Raw genomic sequence first — 16,615 nt, forward strand, 5'->3', positions numbered from 1 at the left:
AAGCTGGGTGCCCTGGCTTCTACTTTATTGCACTATGCACCAGATCTTATTGCTTCCCCAAAGTGAAATAGCTTTAATGGAGGCAATTCTTTCGCATATATTTCTTCAGGGAGCGATGCAAGAGACACAGTAGAAACAACTTAGGAATACTACAGTCATCATGAAATCCTTTTTTATCAGTTCCTAGGGAAAAATTTTCATACACAAGTGCCTTCAATTCTACATTTAGAGTCCAAATCAGCACTGAAATATTTACATGCTTCTCTTCTATGTGCTTGATAGCAGTGTCCAAAAGCAGGATTTGAACAACCTGCTTAGACGAGCACATATAAAACTGGGCTTCCTGCTGCTGAAGGCTGGTGCAATTAACTCTCGCAAGATCTGAAACACACTGTGACTTTCCTCCCTCCATGCGGCACAGAAAACTTGACTTCTGAACCCAAGTATGCTTTTAAAAGTCTCCCACTTTACCATGTGTGTTATACACATAGGACGTAGAATAGAAGACATACGTATAGAGGAAAAACTACTCAGTGGGTACCATATAGCTTATGTGAATCTGCATGCTTTCTGTAATGCAACCAAAATATTTAAAGTTCTGTTTTACCAAGGTCCGAGCGCTCTGGAACCAATCCAATGAGATTGCTATTCAAAATCTTGGTGGGTTAAGCTACTAATGGATTTTACTAACTCTCACCTTTGCTGTCTGTAAAGTTCCGTATACTAAGAATGTCATTAAGATCCTGATAGTGGTTCTGCTTAATGTATGTTGTTTTCTCAGGAGTGTCCTGAAGCTGCATTGTGACCTCTTCCAAGTCTTTGTCCAGCTGCAAAACAGGAAGAGTATGAATCCCTAAAAGTTCAAGAGTCATTGCTTCGGGTATCGGCAGTAACCGCGTAGCTTTCTGTGAGCAGACTAGGAGGCAGGCGGTAATGCCCTTGCCACGCTGTGCCAAAAGCAGTTTTCTTATAGCACCGCAGCACTACCTCTAGAAATCACGCTACAAGCAACAAACCGCTTTCAGCTGTGGTATTGCACACAGGGCGTACGAGAAGAATAAAGCTTTAGTAGTTGACAGTTAAGCAATGCTGATGTACCTCTGAATGAGAAAGGAAGGGGCATTAGAAAGCCCAGTCTGAAAACCTCTCAACTGTTTATTATTTATGTGTATAAACGTGGCATACATAGCCATAACCACTTTGTTGTGTCAATCAAATTATCGAACGTGCAAGAAAATAGAAGTGAACTATGGCATTGGGGGCATGTCCAGCCATGTGAGTGACTGCAGTCAACTGTACTGGGAATGTTTTGTTTTCCTAAAGAATATTTTTACTCCTTTTACCTTTCTTCGAGAGACAGACTCCTGTTAGACTTTTTGTTTGTGTCTGTGTGTCGTGAAATTTCAAAGAAAATCCTACTCACAGGTTTTAGTTTTGGGGCTGAGAACACTCTGTGTTTTTGTGATTTGAAAATTACCCCCATGTTTTATATCTTTTCTGTCTTAAACTGTGTAATCTCGCAGCTAGCACTAAATTGCCATTCCAAGAGGGAAAAAATGGAAACAAGAGGAGGGGGAAGAAACAAAAATCGCAGTCTTCTCTCTGCCCCAAAAGCATTCTTTAAGACTAGAGGGAGAGAAGCACAGATGTTTTCTGACTGGAAGAGCCACAGCACAAATGCCGGGCTGGTACAGCCCCAGCTTTTAGCCCCAAGTTGAACACAGGGTGCTCTCCCCAGTGGCTAACTTGTATTCAGTTGGCTACAGCCCCAGCAGAAAACGACCAGATACAAGTGTCTTAATGATGATCTGGCATGCTCTCTGTGAACAATTGTCCAGGATGTGGTGTCCAGAGTATGTCCTACTCACTACTGGCTTAACTGAATTTTAAGTGTGCTGAATTTAGATTTAGTTTTCCGAAAGAACCGGGACATAGCAACTCAAGGTAGATAACAGAGATGTAGCTGCTAGCTAAGGTAGGGCATGCTCCAAATCCCCTTGACAACAAAACTCTTATTTGGACCTACTGGTTCTGAGTATTTAATTTAACATATTTAAGCCAAGTCTAAAAAGATCAGCAGGGCCCTGCGTGCACTAATATGGCTCAGTTGCCCTGACCAGCCTCACCTGTGATCTCCGTCATGAGCCTTGCAAGGCACAGGCTGAGATCTTATGAGTTAGGAGGCTTAGTAGAAAAAACTACAGTAGGATGAAGAAACTGGAATAGCCAGTAGCCAGCTGAGCCTTCATCAAAAATTGCAAGACTCTCACATGAAAAAGACCTGGCAAAGCTGAACTAAATTTCTTTAACAAGGCAGAGATAACTTTTGCTTTTGGAGTCCTTAGTAGTCTGAATTGTCATTAGTTAAGATCTGGATGAAGATATTTCTAATTTCTCCTATGAAACATACCACTTTTTGGCAATCATTATAATCTGTGCAGTATGCAGAGTATGTATAATAGCCTGAATTGTGCTGTATAACCTACATCAGTACTGTGTTCGTTTATCCCCAAAGGTCCCTGAGAATGTATTGGTTTCCTATAGTGTTTTCCATTCTGCTTGGGAGATCTTTTATTTTTAAAAAATCATTTTTTAACTTATTGTAAATCTTTCAAAATAAGTCACAAGAAAATGGCTCCCAGAAAGACAATGCATCCCCAAGTAACTAGCAATAGGATAAGAGGAAATGACCTCATATTGTGCCATGGGAGGTTTAGATTAGATATTAGGAAAAATTTCTTTACTGAAAGAGTGGTCAAGCATTGGAACAGGCTGCCCAGGGAGGTGGTGGAGTCAGCATCACTGGAGGTGATTCTAAGATGTAATGTTTGCAATAAAATACTTTTTCTTCAAGGTATAAGAATACTTCACAGACTAGGCAAGAGCAGGTTAATTTTTTTGTAAGATATGGATCAGTTATGGTTATCTTGTCTTACAAAACGGACAGTCTTCAAGGCTGATTTTTCATCATTTGAGGTCTCCTGAGCAAGGATGGACATAATTAAAAATATACATGTTATAGCTCTAATGGAATTCATGCACTCCACGTACTTAGCCTTTCTCTTAGTAGAGGCTGAAGAAAATTCACAGGCTTTGTGCCGAAAGGGTCCGCTGATGTGATTGTAAAGGTCTTTTCTACCTTTAAGAAATTCTGTTTCATGGCAGATGTAAAAATATGTCTAGCAAGTTTTTGAGTGAACTCTCAGAGAGGTTGAGAAATAACAGCAACAGCAGTCTCTGAACTCAGCTGTAAATAGGAACAAAGATAGCTCTTAAGTGCCCCGGGGCTGTGGGTCTCTGCTATGCTTGCATGTAAAGCTTGCGCTTCTAGAGCTGTTGCTCTGTGGTGCTCAGCACATCCACGTGAAGCAGCGGGGTAATTTGCCTGTTACAAATGAATAGGGGAAGTTGCATTTTAATTTGCTAGGGTACATTTTCCTTTTATCACACCTGCTAAGTATTTGCTGTATTAATTAGCTATTCATATAAATCATCTGCTTCCTATTATTTCAAAATTTTTCTATGGGGAAAGCTAATTTTTTTCGTCTAAAAAGTAGTCAACATTTAAGCAAGTCACAGAATTGCAACAACAAGAACAAAATTGCCTAGGCAGTGTATACAATAAACAATACCTCTGTAATTTTCATTCTCAAGCGGTGGTTTTCTGACTGCAATCCTTCTAGTCGAGATGTGCTGGCCTGATTGACGCTGGTGACTGATGTTGATGTCTTTGAATCTTCTTTCTTTTGATTTTGAGTGAACTGAAATCGTCTGTTCTGTGTGGCTGCATCTGGATTTGTCCTCAGTGTGATGAGCTGAAAGGTTCAAAAGCCTTTTTGAAATCCTGTGCGTGGTTTTATTTTTGCAGCTTTTTCTTTTGTATCTCAAAATATTGAAAGGCAAACCAAGAGTTCCTTTCTGACTTTCAAGTACAAAATTCTGGAAAGTGAGCCCTGCTTGCCATGTGCAATACTTGAGAGGATTTCTGAATAACTTTACAGAATCAGTTGAACAAGAATGATTTTGCAAAGGGAAGTGTTCAAAAAAATTAGGAAAAACTTAACTGGTTTTTAATTACGTTAAAATGTACTTCAATATTTAATCAAACCTATTGTTCTCCTTCATTAATATCTTCATACTTTCAAAGTATATATTCCTTCTTTAAGAAAAAAACAACCCACCAAGCCCTTCTCTTCCCAAGCACAGTTTCATCTGAAATTTCTCCTTTCCTACTGTTACAGGTAACACTCAAGCAGAGAGAGGCATGAAGCGGGAGTATTAACAGAAAGAACTCAGGGGATATTGCACTCTGGAGATAACAGAAACTTAATTATATTTTAGTGACCCAAAATAAACCAAATCTGTTCAAATAAATTAAATAAGCCACTTATTTAAAAAAAGGTTAACCTTAAACACATTTAATTTAAGCAAATCTAAGTAAGATTTAACACTCGGTGACAACATGAAAATATCACCTCGACATGAGGAGAGAAAGCTAGCTGTTTGGCAAGGGGGAGAGAGCTTCTCAGATTACTCTAGAGAATACAGAATTTATGATTACTTGCCAAGCAGCATACATATATATTTGTATACAGACAAAGCTGAAGAAGCTGCCTGCCCTGAGACCATAGGCATGACATCATAAACCCAAAGGTGCTGAGTTGTCTGAAAAGAGCGAAGTGGCAATAATCTTGTAAGCACAGCACAGACAGATCTTGTGGTATAGCCCCATTTTGGAATGGGTTCCTCTTGTTCTTCAGAGCGTGAAAGTGTTCCGCAGCTGTGGTGGCATGAAAGAGGAATGTAACTTCTGAGAGAGAGAGTTCTGACTGATCAGGCAATGAATCACTTGGTCCTTGGCATGTATTTGCATGTCTACAGATCGGGATGATGCTTGAAGACAATGGATTTCCTTTTTCTGGTGATAAAGGAGATGGAGAAGGCTCAGGTACTCAATGCCTTCTTCACCTTAGCCTTTACCGGTAAAATTTGCCTTCAGAAATTCCAGACCCCTAAGACCCCTAAAGCAATTGGACACAAGTTCATGCAACCGGAGGAGGTGCATCCCTGATCCCTGTCCAGGGAGCTGGACAATGTCATTGTGAGGCCACTCTCAATTACCTTTGGAGGGTGATGTTGACTGGGAAACGTTCCTAAGGACTGTGAGAAAAGGAAACGTCACAGCTGTGTTCAAGAGAAGGAGAAGGAGGATCTGGGGAAATACTGCCTGGTCACCTTCACCTCAGTCCACGGAAGACTGCAGTAAGTCCTCCTGGGAACCATTTCCAAATGTATTAAGAGCAAGAAGGTGATTAGAAACAGTCATCACCTATTTATGAAGGGAAAATCCTGCCTGACCAACCTGATAGCTTTCTTCAGTGAGATGTCTGGGCTGGTAGATGAGGGAAAAGAGTTATTTTTCTTGACTGAAGCAAAGATTTCAACACTTTCTCCCATAAAGTCCTCACAGTCAAACTGATGAAGTATTGACTAGGTAAGTGGCCAGTGAGGTGGATTGAAAACTCGCTGAACTTCCAGGCTCAAATGACAGTGGAAGCCAGTCCCTAGTGCAGTACCTCAGGGGTTTCGGCTAGGGCCAATACTGCTTAACAATCTTTATTAGTGACCTGGATGGTGCAACAGAGCACACCCTCAGCGAGTTTGCAGATGATGCTCAAAGAGGAGGAGGGGTTGATACACCGGATGATTGTGCTGCTGTTCAGTAGGATGTGAAGAGACTGGAGATCTGGGCCGACAGGTACCTCCTGAATCTGAGCAAAGGGAAATACCAAGTCCTGCCTTTGGGGAGAAAGCAAGCCCACGCACCCACCCAAACAGGCTGAGGCGTGTTTGGCTGGAAAGCAGCTTTTCAGTAAAGGCGTTGGGGATTGTGGTGGACAGCAAATGGAACATGAGCCAGCAGTACTCTGGGGCATTGGAGGTGGTTCCTTTCTACTCAGCCCCGGTAAGAGCACACCTGGAACGTTGTGCCCATCTTTGGTCTCCCCAGTACAACACAGTACTGAAGAAAGCCCAGTGAAGGACCACAAAGGTGTTGAAAAGGATTGAAGCCTTTATGATACAAGCAGAGACTGATGATTGTTTAGCCTTGAGATGGAAGAGATCGGGGGGAATATTATTCATGTGTATAAATATGTGATGGTAGAGAGTAAAGAGGGATGGAGCCAGACTCCTCAGTGGTGCCCAATGAAAGGAGGGGAGGCACAAACTGAAAAACAAGAAATTTAATTTAAACATCAGAAAAAAATCTTTTTCTACTGTGAGCGTGGTCAAATGCTGGTATAGATGCTCAGAGAGGTTGGGGAGTATTCATCCCTGGAGATAATCAAGACCCAACTGCTCAAGACCCTGAGTAACCTGCTGTAGCTGAGTCTTCCTAGAGCCCCCTGCCTCTCCTCTCCCCCGTTTCTTTGATTCTAATTAGGCTGGTTGTAATGACTGCTGTGTCTAGCTCCCAGACCAAAAACATCATTAAAATGAAGTTAAAGGTGAAGAATGGTAATTACAAGGCTTCTTAAATTAGCAGGCAGAAGTGTTAGAAGATAAAAGCTTTGCAATTTGATGTGGTCCAAGTTTAAACTGTATATAAGATAGAAGTATAGCCATCCATCAATTGACTCATTTTCATCTGGGAGTTTATAGTTAAAGACTGGATGTTTTACCATAAGGACATATGTCCTAATGAATTTAATCACATGGTGTGAATTAGATGGAAAAGTCCATGGGCAATGTCGTTGGCTCACACGGTACATGGGAGGAGGTTAAATGAGGTTTTTCTTTTTTTCTGGCTATAAAGTCAGTGGAACTTGTGTCTTGCTGCCTCACAACTGTGCAGTTTCTATTTCGACAAAGAGTCAACACTGAATATCTACAAAGAGTCAATGCCAAATAGACAAAAAATGCCACCAACACAGAAAATTGGTGTTTTAGTCCTGCCCCCCTACAACTGATTTTTGCCTTGCTGCTCTACAGGAAACTGGATCAGAATTAATGTGTTAATGCCATTGCAGCCAATGATGGTATGCACTTGGTGGGTGTCTAGAAGTGAGCACAGTGTTCTGTCTCAAAAGGGATGGAGCAGAAAAAATGGAAGAACGTGGAAGTTTAATAAACATGGATAAACATGGGAAAATTACTTCACAAAGAGAGAATACATATTAGGATTTCTTCTTTTAAAGAAGCGATGAGTATGCTGAAAAATACTATAGACTCCTTGGCCCTTAAAAAGATAATGAGACATAGCAGTTAACTTCTAACAGGAAAAATAAACATAATGTATGTTGGAATTCTGCAGATCACTTCTACAAGATATCCTTGAACCCAGAAATCTATAATAGTTTTTAAAATGTTTGGACCTTTTTTGATCGGATAACAAGAATGTCTACAGTTTATGTAAGTAGGATGCAGTATAATGGATATCAATATTGGTATTTGAGAACACCTTTAAATGGAGAGAGCAATGAGCATTTTTTCCCTGATCTATCTTACTGTACTATGGGATTTTCGTCATGTTTTTCTGAGGAACTTGGTGCTGAGCAAAATGGCAGTGCATTTTTATTTTCTCCATTTACCTGGAGAAGTAATTGCCATGTTATAAGTAAATAAGATTGGTACAGATGACAAGAAGTAAGGGAAAAACATCACATTCCTTTCCCTAGTTTGCCTACGTCATTCATGGTCTGCCTAGTCAGATTCATAAAAGCACTGTGGGGCAAAACTGAATTCCAGCATTGTTGGCCCAAGAGACTCCTGAAGATTAGTTAGAAGGAATGTGTTTTCCTCTGTATAGCAGAGAAGTCAAAGTATTCACCTGGCCCAAAACCATGTTACTGCTTGCATCTGTCTGGCCACAGTTTAATAAATGAAAAAGTGTAATCTTCCAAGTCTTCAGTATCAACTTCTGTGCTTGAAAAGCCACAGGCTTCAGCATCTCCGAATCAATCTTCCCGTGTCACCAAGATTGTACTAGTTGACCACATACTTGTTGAGGGGAGAGGTCTGTGCCTGTCTCACACTGAGGGCTTACCCAGAGGTACCAGCTGGGTGGTGTCAGATCTAACCTTTTGCGGGGTCCAGACAAGCCATTGTGCAACCTGTTCTGGAGCAGGTTGCAGGAGAGAGCCCTTGCCAGCCGTCCTGCCATAACTGTGGCACAACGCGGCGAGAAAATCATGTGGGGAAAAATATACGAGTGCAAGAAGAACTCTCCAGCTGTGAAAGCACTCACATGGGCATAGGAAGTGCTGCATTCCAGCTCCTGCTTCAACCTCTTTTTTTGTACTTTATCCAATCATCGTTTTTAATGCAAAATAGCTAAGCATTTGGAAACCTGGCAATACATGGAATGAGATGAAGTATTTCCCTCTAGAAGGCTACGGTTCATGTTTGTGTTTTGAGTAGAAAGAACTGAGAGGAAAAATGAGGGCAGGGTAATTGGGGTTTAAAAGAAGAGCAGGTGAAAGGGTTAAAAAAGGAAACAAAAGTCATTTCAGAGCCTGTGGCAGAAGAAAAGAAGAATGGGCAAAGGAGCATGAAAGCAAAGGGGCAGGAGAACATGTCACAGCATTAATAATAATTTCTCTTTGAAGAGAGTTCTGACATCCTGTGGAGGTATTTTTGGCATCCGAGTTTTAACAGCTTCCACACTTAAATCTTGCAGTATTTTGAAGTACTCTCCCTTGCTGTATTTTTGAATGTTTGCTTAATTTAGAATGAAGTTGTGATTCTTCCCTAAGATCCAGAATAAAAATATGACTATATATGTCTGTACAGCTTTTTAATATTTGAGAAGTGAATTGCAGAACTTGTAAAAACATCCTGGTTAGTCGGTCTTGGAGAATGAATTACTTTGCTTTTTTGCAGTTCAAGGAAAGTCAGCTTCTATTGCTAGTCTGTGCCTCTAATTTCTTTCACAGGGAACACTTTGAGATAGATAAATTTATTAACTTGTTTCTTTTACACATACAGTTCTTGGTCCCCCTGTCAAAACCATCACCAGGGATGCCACTGAGCACCAGAACCTATTCACTATAATTTGCTCAATACATTAATTGAACATGGACCAGTAAAGAGTCACAAACTTTTTCACTATTCATTATTTCACTAATCATTTGAAAAATGTAAAAACAGATTCCAGAGGTGAAAGGACCTGCATCTTGGTTCTTGCCTTGCAAATATTTCAGATACCCAACTGCATATGCACCTCATTTGCAATGATAAGCTAGGTTTATGCAAGTCACTTAAAATGAATACAATTATACATTTTACTTCAAAATATCAAATACATTGTCCAGAACTTGAGGCTTTGCTAAATAAGCTTACGTAGAAACCAGTTTTCCCTTCATTCAAGATCTGTCATACTCCTGTCTAAAGCTTAACCCTGCAAGTGAAATGATCAAGTTCCAGCCCTCTATGGGTAAGTGTCTTCTCAGTTCTTCCAACAATGCACAACAAACACATCCTCAGATCCCAAAAGAGCAAAAAGAAATGAAAGCATATGCCTCCCGCTCTGTGCCTCGCTTAGTCCATTACTATACCTGTTAATAAATATATCTGCAGTGTCAGTGTTTGCAGTGTACACACAACGTTGCTCTGAAGTACTGATAAAGCCTGTTGTACCACCATACCTGAATACCTTAGAGGTTTCAACATAGTTGACCTTACAGCATGCCAGTGAACTTGAAAGGCCTTCCTGTTTTGAAGGTATAGAAGTAGACGGCCTGATTACCTTGACTAAGGTACGTAAGAAATGTAGCAGAGAGTCAACTGGACCTGTCCCTCCTGAATCCCCACATATCAGCCTTTCCAAAAAGTTCCTAAAAGTTGAAAATGGAGACTAGTCCATTGAAATTACAGAAGAAAACCTTTCTTTCCCCAGTCACAGATTCAGTAAAGATATAGGCATTAGAAATGCATGTATTCACACTCCTTTAACTTTGCATATTCCACTCTCTCCAAAATCTCATGGAGCTTTGTTTTTGCTCTCAGGATCCAGACACAAGACATTATAGATGAGCTTGGTTTAGAATTCATACCCATCCCCTGTGCTTGAAAAGGCAATGGCTTTTTACATCATAAATCACAATTATAAAACAACAGGAAAAAAATCCAGACCCATGCTAAACAAATTCACCTACCTTAGGTACAAACACAAGACAGAGAGTAATGGTGCTGCAGAATATTATGACTAAAGCAACGATGCAGAACTGCACATTGGGTTGGTCCCGAGTGAGGAATGAAACAGCAGCACCAATAATGCACATTATCCCCACGTTGTATACACTCATTCCGATGTACTTGCTATCATTCAAAGCAGGAATGCTGACATTTCGTGTCTCCCAGGCTAGGAAACACCCAAATAACTGAAATGATAAAAGAAGGGAAAAAAATATCATAATTATAAGAGGAATTGGTTGACGTTCAGAAAAGCATTGGTTCAAAACTGGTATGTTTTCTAACTTGACAAATATAGGTGATATTACAACACAGAGATATACACCTACCTTTTACCCAATATCTAATTACCTATGCGTTTTGTTTTGCTCATTAGGACAGATTTCTGCTCTCATAAGAGAAATGTGAAACTTGGAATTAGTCGTGATGGGAACAGATTTCTCGAAATGTTATGGCTATCTTTATTTAAGATTTTTTGCGATTTTTAAAGACAGTCCTTCCTGTTTGTTTTCAAGGATTCCAGGAAAGATACAATGTATGTTGTTTTTTAGCTATTTTTTAGCAACTCTTCTCAATATATTCTTATCAATCCAGTCATTCATTATATGATTATCACCTACATTAATAAACAGCAGTGCCAAGATGTGTCCCATGGGAGACAACTATACAATATAGAAAGTGTCAACCTAGCTGTTCAGACTGCAATTATAAAGTCTTTTATTATAGTGGGAGTTGGTAATGGCCTTTCAATTGCAGTTGTCTAATTATTTCTGGCATAAAACATTCTTGTGGCAATTTTTTGTTTGCTATTTTATTTGATGTATTTTTAAGTTTTAGCCCCTTTTTGATATTTGCAATATGCTTTTGCAATTCAGCAGGGGAAAGTCTTCAGTGTAAGGAAGCCATCTTCATCCCTTGAAATTTAATTAGATTTTTCTACAACATGAACTGCTGCAAAGGATTATTTTCTTTCTTTTGCATTCCTCAGAGAAATTCTGGCAATGCAGTAAAACCATAAATGAATGCAAGATGCTGTAAATAGGTAACCCAGTTTACAGCCTAGGCAAAGCCTGGTAAGAGTGTATGGTGCCCTGGGGAGAATGGCAGACAGCAGATGGTGTTGGAGGGAAAGGGAGGGCAGAGACAGAAACCATCACTGACCCAAGACATGTGTTGTGTATTTTCCAGCTTTTTCTGATCACACTGCAGGGACAGACAAGAAGGAGAAAAAAAAAAAGGTGCACTCCCATTGACCTTGGTACCGTTCCTCCCAGACCACCACATTTGTCCACTGCCATGTCATAGAGATAATCTTCTCTTTGAAACGGCTGCAACCCATGTGGTGATCCAGGAAATTAGAGAGGTCTATGATGATGCTATTTGGGGATTAATTGCTGTTGCCTAATAAAAATTTAACTTCTGTTTTTTTCCTGTGGGAAAAAACATTAAAAATGTCAAAGGCAAATAACCTGGATAGAAGAACACTTTGGTTGCCAGTCAAGCAAAAAAGAGTTGGGAACTGACAGATTTATGTTTGCTGTACAAACTCAGTTTTGCCCTTACATGCTTTCAACTGTAGTAACAATTGGACATGAGTAATTGCAAATTTCCTTGATTATTTGCTTAGTTTTCACCTCAACTAACAATGGCAACAAACACAACCACTTGTGACCCAGCTGCTTTGCATTCCCCCAGCAGCAAGCAGGCTGCAGCCACCTCCCTACTCCCCCAGGTGTTTCAATCCAGGATTTACTTGCCGACCTGCCAGCCCTGCCCTCCCGTTGCTGAGCTTGTCTGCCAGCTTATGGCATTCTCTTGCCTACAGGACATATGTTACCCTGCCACACGTTCATGAGCAGACCCGGCTGCAAGGTTTTGGCGGATTAGGCATCTACGTTCAGCCCATGGAGTGTGGCTGGACGGAAGTGCTGCCTAGTCCAGGCAAGACTCTTGCTCACCCACTTTTCAATTCTGCCGTTCCTGCCGCAATGCAAGCCAAGAGGTGTAGGCAGGCTGGCCCTTCCCAGCAACAGCAGCAGCAGTTGCCTTTGCAATCCTTACCAACGTCTTCCCTGGCATCATTCCCAAGCTGCCCGCTCCACACGGTCCTTCAGGACGTGGTCCTTTCCAGGGCACTCCCTTGCCTCTTTGTCACAGGCCTATCTCTTCTGCTTTACCCATCTCCTCTTGTAGGGTTAGAGCCCACACCTCATCCCGGTCCCTCTGCCCTTCCCAGCAGCCTAAGAAGGGCGGGAAGAAAAGTTGTGGCTGCTGAAGGAGGAGCATGCGAGGGGGCTGCTCTTGAGGGGTCAAAGTAAATGTAGACAGCTACCTGGAGGAGAGAGGGGTCTCAGCCATTCAGGCGGGGCAGCTGAGGTGCGTAAGCCATTTATCGAGCTGGGTTGCTTTGTGCCATAGAAGCAGCTCATCGCCTAATACATTTTCTAGAGCCCCCCGGGTAACCAGGATGACGCTTCCAATAAAGAAGGATGCAGGCAGCACTCCTCTGCTGTTGGCTCTGGCACTGTGCACAGATGGAGCAGGGAACGTACAGACTCCTTTACAAGCTCTGCAGAAGCAATTCTTCCACTGTATTGACTTGGCTGTGCCGGGGACATACAGCAGTGATACCTCTATTCAGGATACAGACATATTCCTCCCAGACACTCCACCATCTCAGCGTTGCCTGTTCTGCATTCCCTGCACTCGTGCTGCTGTGCAGCTCAGCTGTGCTGCAAATTTGCCAGCCCCTGAACTGACAAACAGGCTGGTCTGGGCTGAGCTGTTTTGAAGGGTAGAAGGAATCATTGTGTGTGTGTGACTATATCATGTTTTTAAAAGGATGAGACCCCGCTTAACTATGGAGAAGATTTCTATCGTCTTCTTCTACACTTAAATATTAATGAGATTTTTAGGGTTGTAGGTCATCCCTCACTCTTCCCAAGTTCTCCCAGTATGAACAGATTCCCTTCCAAAAGCATTATTCTGGGAATATGGCCAACATAGTTAAATGAGGCTAGCACTTATTACAAATAATGGGCATGAATTTATAGCTGAGGCAGTTATAAAGTGAACTAAAATATCAATTATAATGGAAAAAGATAATTTGAAGAGTGTTGTGGGGGTTATGGTTTGGCCCATCTCATTTATAATTGAGAACAGGATGGAAAACGGTTAAGTATCTTCCAGATGAAAGGAAGATATTTACTTATGTAATAACTAAAGAAAGGGAGAGGCTCTTGCAGCAAGTGGGTTTCCTCAGAATGATGCACTGTACATTTGAGAGCATTGTTGCTAACTTTTATTGGAATTTTGGGTAAAAATCTTGTCTCAGGAAAAGATCTCTCCTTTCCTAAAAATCACAGCTCATCTCTGAGGCTCAAACATGGGTAAAAGCTGAGAGTTTTCCACAGCCTGGTGCCAGGACAGTGGTGATCACAGAGGCGCTCCTTGTTTGCCTGTTACAGGGCTCCATGGGGTTGATAAGATTTCTCCTCTGAGATAGAGCCTTCCTGAGGGGACATCACACTTTGCTTTCCCTTCATCTGCCTTTCTCATGTTCCCCCTTCCTGAGGCTCAGCCGATCTGCACAAATGAAAGGTTCACTTTTATGACTGCAAAAATCCTGGAAATTCCTATCATGGCTTGGTTGAAGAATGGGATGCAGACGCTGCTAGTGAAAGGTCCAGATTTCCATGGTTCCTTGACAAGTTTTGAATATGAAACATGTGAGCTCCAGTTAAAAATACAGACTCAGGTCAGCTGCTCTCTACTCCTGGTACCTAAACTTTAAACATTAATCTTCCCCAGCTATATAAATCACGCTTCTCATTATGCACGCTTGAGACTGCTGTGCAATTTAAGGACTATTTGATATTTAAGGCCTGCTGGGATTTGCAATACAGCTATCTCTCCTGCTATTGCTCCTGGAGGGCTCAAGCTGGTAGAGGCTTCTCAGAGCATGTCTACTGGCTTGGGCCCCACACAAAATACAGTGTCAGCCATCTTCGTTCAAGACAATGATGCTGGTGATGACTATTGCATAGCTTCAAGTTTGGACAACATGGTACAATTCCAAATTCTGCCTGAGGTGTGCTCCCTAGGCCCAGACTAGAGGCTGTCTTCAGGAGGAGCTCTCAACCTTCTCGCAGAGCTGTCAGATTGTATGTAATGAGAGCCCGACTGTCATAATTACTCGGGCACTTGCGTGGGATGTTAGTTCTGATGTCTGCTGAGAATTCTGATTAAGCAGTCTTCAGAGAAGGCGTGCATGGACACATTAGGATGTGCATGGGCACAGTGCTGGTGTGCTAGATTCGGAAAGGGGTAGGACACATCTGTCCCCACTGTTTTATACCAGCTCGCTTAGGCAGCTCCTTGCTGGCAGTTACAATTCCCATCTTGAGGCTCCTGAAGGATCCTGTGCATCACAGAAGGAGTTTGAATAACTCAGGGCTATGCATTCTCCTATAGAAAGCGGTTATCTAAAAGTTAAGGAGCACAATAGTCTGCTGTCAAGTCTAATGGTCTAATTTAAGTCCCTTTGGGGATCTCAACCAAAGACACATTGAGAATGCAACTAGGAAGGCTTCCTACATTGTTAGTCATTAACTTAAAGCTTTTTCCCATTTTGGTCTACTAAATACACATCTTATTGATGTAGAAAGTGTCATAAAGTGTTGTTCTGGGTTTTCTCTGAAGGGATGGGCTGTACAGGCAAGACTGGTTTGTTTCTTCTTTTGCTTGAGGGTAGGCAGCTTCCATTTGACACTACACTGATTTACGGTATCACCTTTTTAGCAGGTATGGTGGGTTAAGGCTGTGTTGTCAGTGCACCTAAAAAGGCTGTGAGACAACCATTGTCTAAATTTGGGGAAAATAGTATCTGAAAACAATAGGATTATACCACTGTGACTAAAAATAGAATTCTGGTCACTAAGAGAAATCTGTACTAAAGTCTTAGAGGGACAACAGGGCTATGAAGAATACAATAGTTGTGTTTACAGAGTTTAACAACCAAACTTCAATTTTTAAAAATCTTGTACTGACTAAATTGTGATAACTGGGAAGATAAAAAAAGTGTTTGTAGCTAAATTACCGGAAAACATCTAACACTTTTTGAAAACTCTACTAGTTAGGTCATTTTAAATCTTGTTCACCAGAATTACTGCTAAACACAGTAACAATTGCTTACTGATCCACAACATATATTAATACAATCAAGTGTCTAATTTTCTATTGGACTGCATAGACTGGCAGATGACAGGCAGGAAATTATTTATCCTCCTATATTCCCTCTTGCCCTGTACTGCCCTTAAACCATTTTGTCTATATGTTTCATTTCAAAGCCATGCCTGCTTACACTTTGAATATGGGTTACGAGAAGTATTAGGAAAGAAAGATAAAGGAGAGAATTATACTGAGGATATCAGACAAGGGCAGAGAAATATCCAAGGAAAAGTCTCCAATCTTGTCAGAAGTCATGCTTGCCAATAACTAGAAGGTATGGTTTTGGAAAGATTATTTACTGGACCAGGCTGCAGCTTTACAGCTAATTATCATACTGTACTTACTGAGCTCACTTGTGGATCACAGCCCTGCTATGCTGCATGAGAGAACAAAAGCAAAACTTCACTTTAAAGATCTTACATCTGGGGACTTTTTGTTTTGTGTTTGTTTTTCTTTTTTTTCCCCCCCAGCTATATTACTGAGAGATTTCCTTTCCTGCCACCCCTTAAAACAAAGGCAGTTCCAGACTCTGTCGTGCAAACATCTCTCAGTCTGAAGTAACTGTGAAACTAAAGCTGTGGGTTTCCCTACTCATGTTCATTCATTAAATCCAGATCATGACAGACATAGGCACATTTTTATTTCAGTGAAATGACTGCAGATTTTTTTCAATGAGAATTTTCAAAACTAAAAAAAACCCAAACCACTTTGCTTTTCAGGTTTTCACTGGAGAATTGGGCAGTAAAACATACTGAGCAATTTTCAGGAAGTTGTATAGAAAAGTGATTTTTTTTAATCACCAGCACACCAAGGTTAGCAAACTGAAAGACAAAATACACCTTGTAGGTCTCCTACCTTCACAGTCAGTACAATCTGATGTTAAACCATCACTCAGTGCCCTGATCAGGTATGAGCCAGCTGTGTACTTAGTTCATTTTCGCACAGCTGCTCTGGATAGACAGGTCTAAAGGGAAGCTTGGTATTTCTATTGAGCATTAGGATAATAGCTAAATTTTTTTTTAATTGGAAAATATGATATTCAGCTATTCAGCAGAAGGGATTTCTTCATAAAGGTCTTGACAAAGTCCTTTATGCTGCGGGGAACTTAGTATGGTCTTGCCCAGAGCAAGACAGAAAAGCAGCTGCACAAAGCTACGAACAGTAATATGCATCCAGATAAAATTTTCCACTT

At 41.1% G+C, this 16,615-nt stretch overlaps 1 protein-coding gene across 1 annotated transcript in view; it reads right to left on the minus strand.

Moving 5' to 3' along the window:
• The window catches only part of GABBR2 (gamma-aminobutyric acid type B receptor subunit 2), a gene marked incomplete at its 3' end in the record, with an annotated part of 516,320 nt that overhangs the window by 15,237 nt on the left and 484,468 nt on the right, over positions 1 to 16,615 (minus strand). The window contains exons 15-17 of the mRNA XM_081996348.1: positions 10,158 to 10,382; positions 3,633 to 3,815; positions 698 to 827 (exon numbers count right to left, since the gene is read on the minus strand). Of these exons, the coding sequence (XP_081852474.1) occupies positions 698 to 827; positions 3,633 to 3,815; positions 10,158 to 10,382 (538 nt within the window). The remainder of the gene's footprint in view (positions 1 to 697; positions 828 to 3,632; positions 3,816 to 10,157; positions 10,383 to 16,615) is intronic.

The sequence above is a fragment of the Phaethon aethereus genome (assembly GCF_964289735.1).
Source record: "Phaethon aethereus genome assembly, chromosome: 2".
In the NCBI taxonomy this organism is placed as follows: Eukaryota; Metazoa; Chordata; class Aves; order Phaethontiformes; family Phaethontidae; genus Phaethon; species Phaethon aethereus.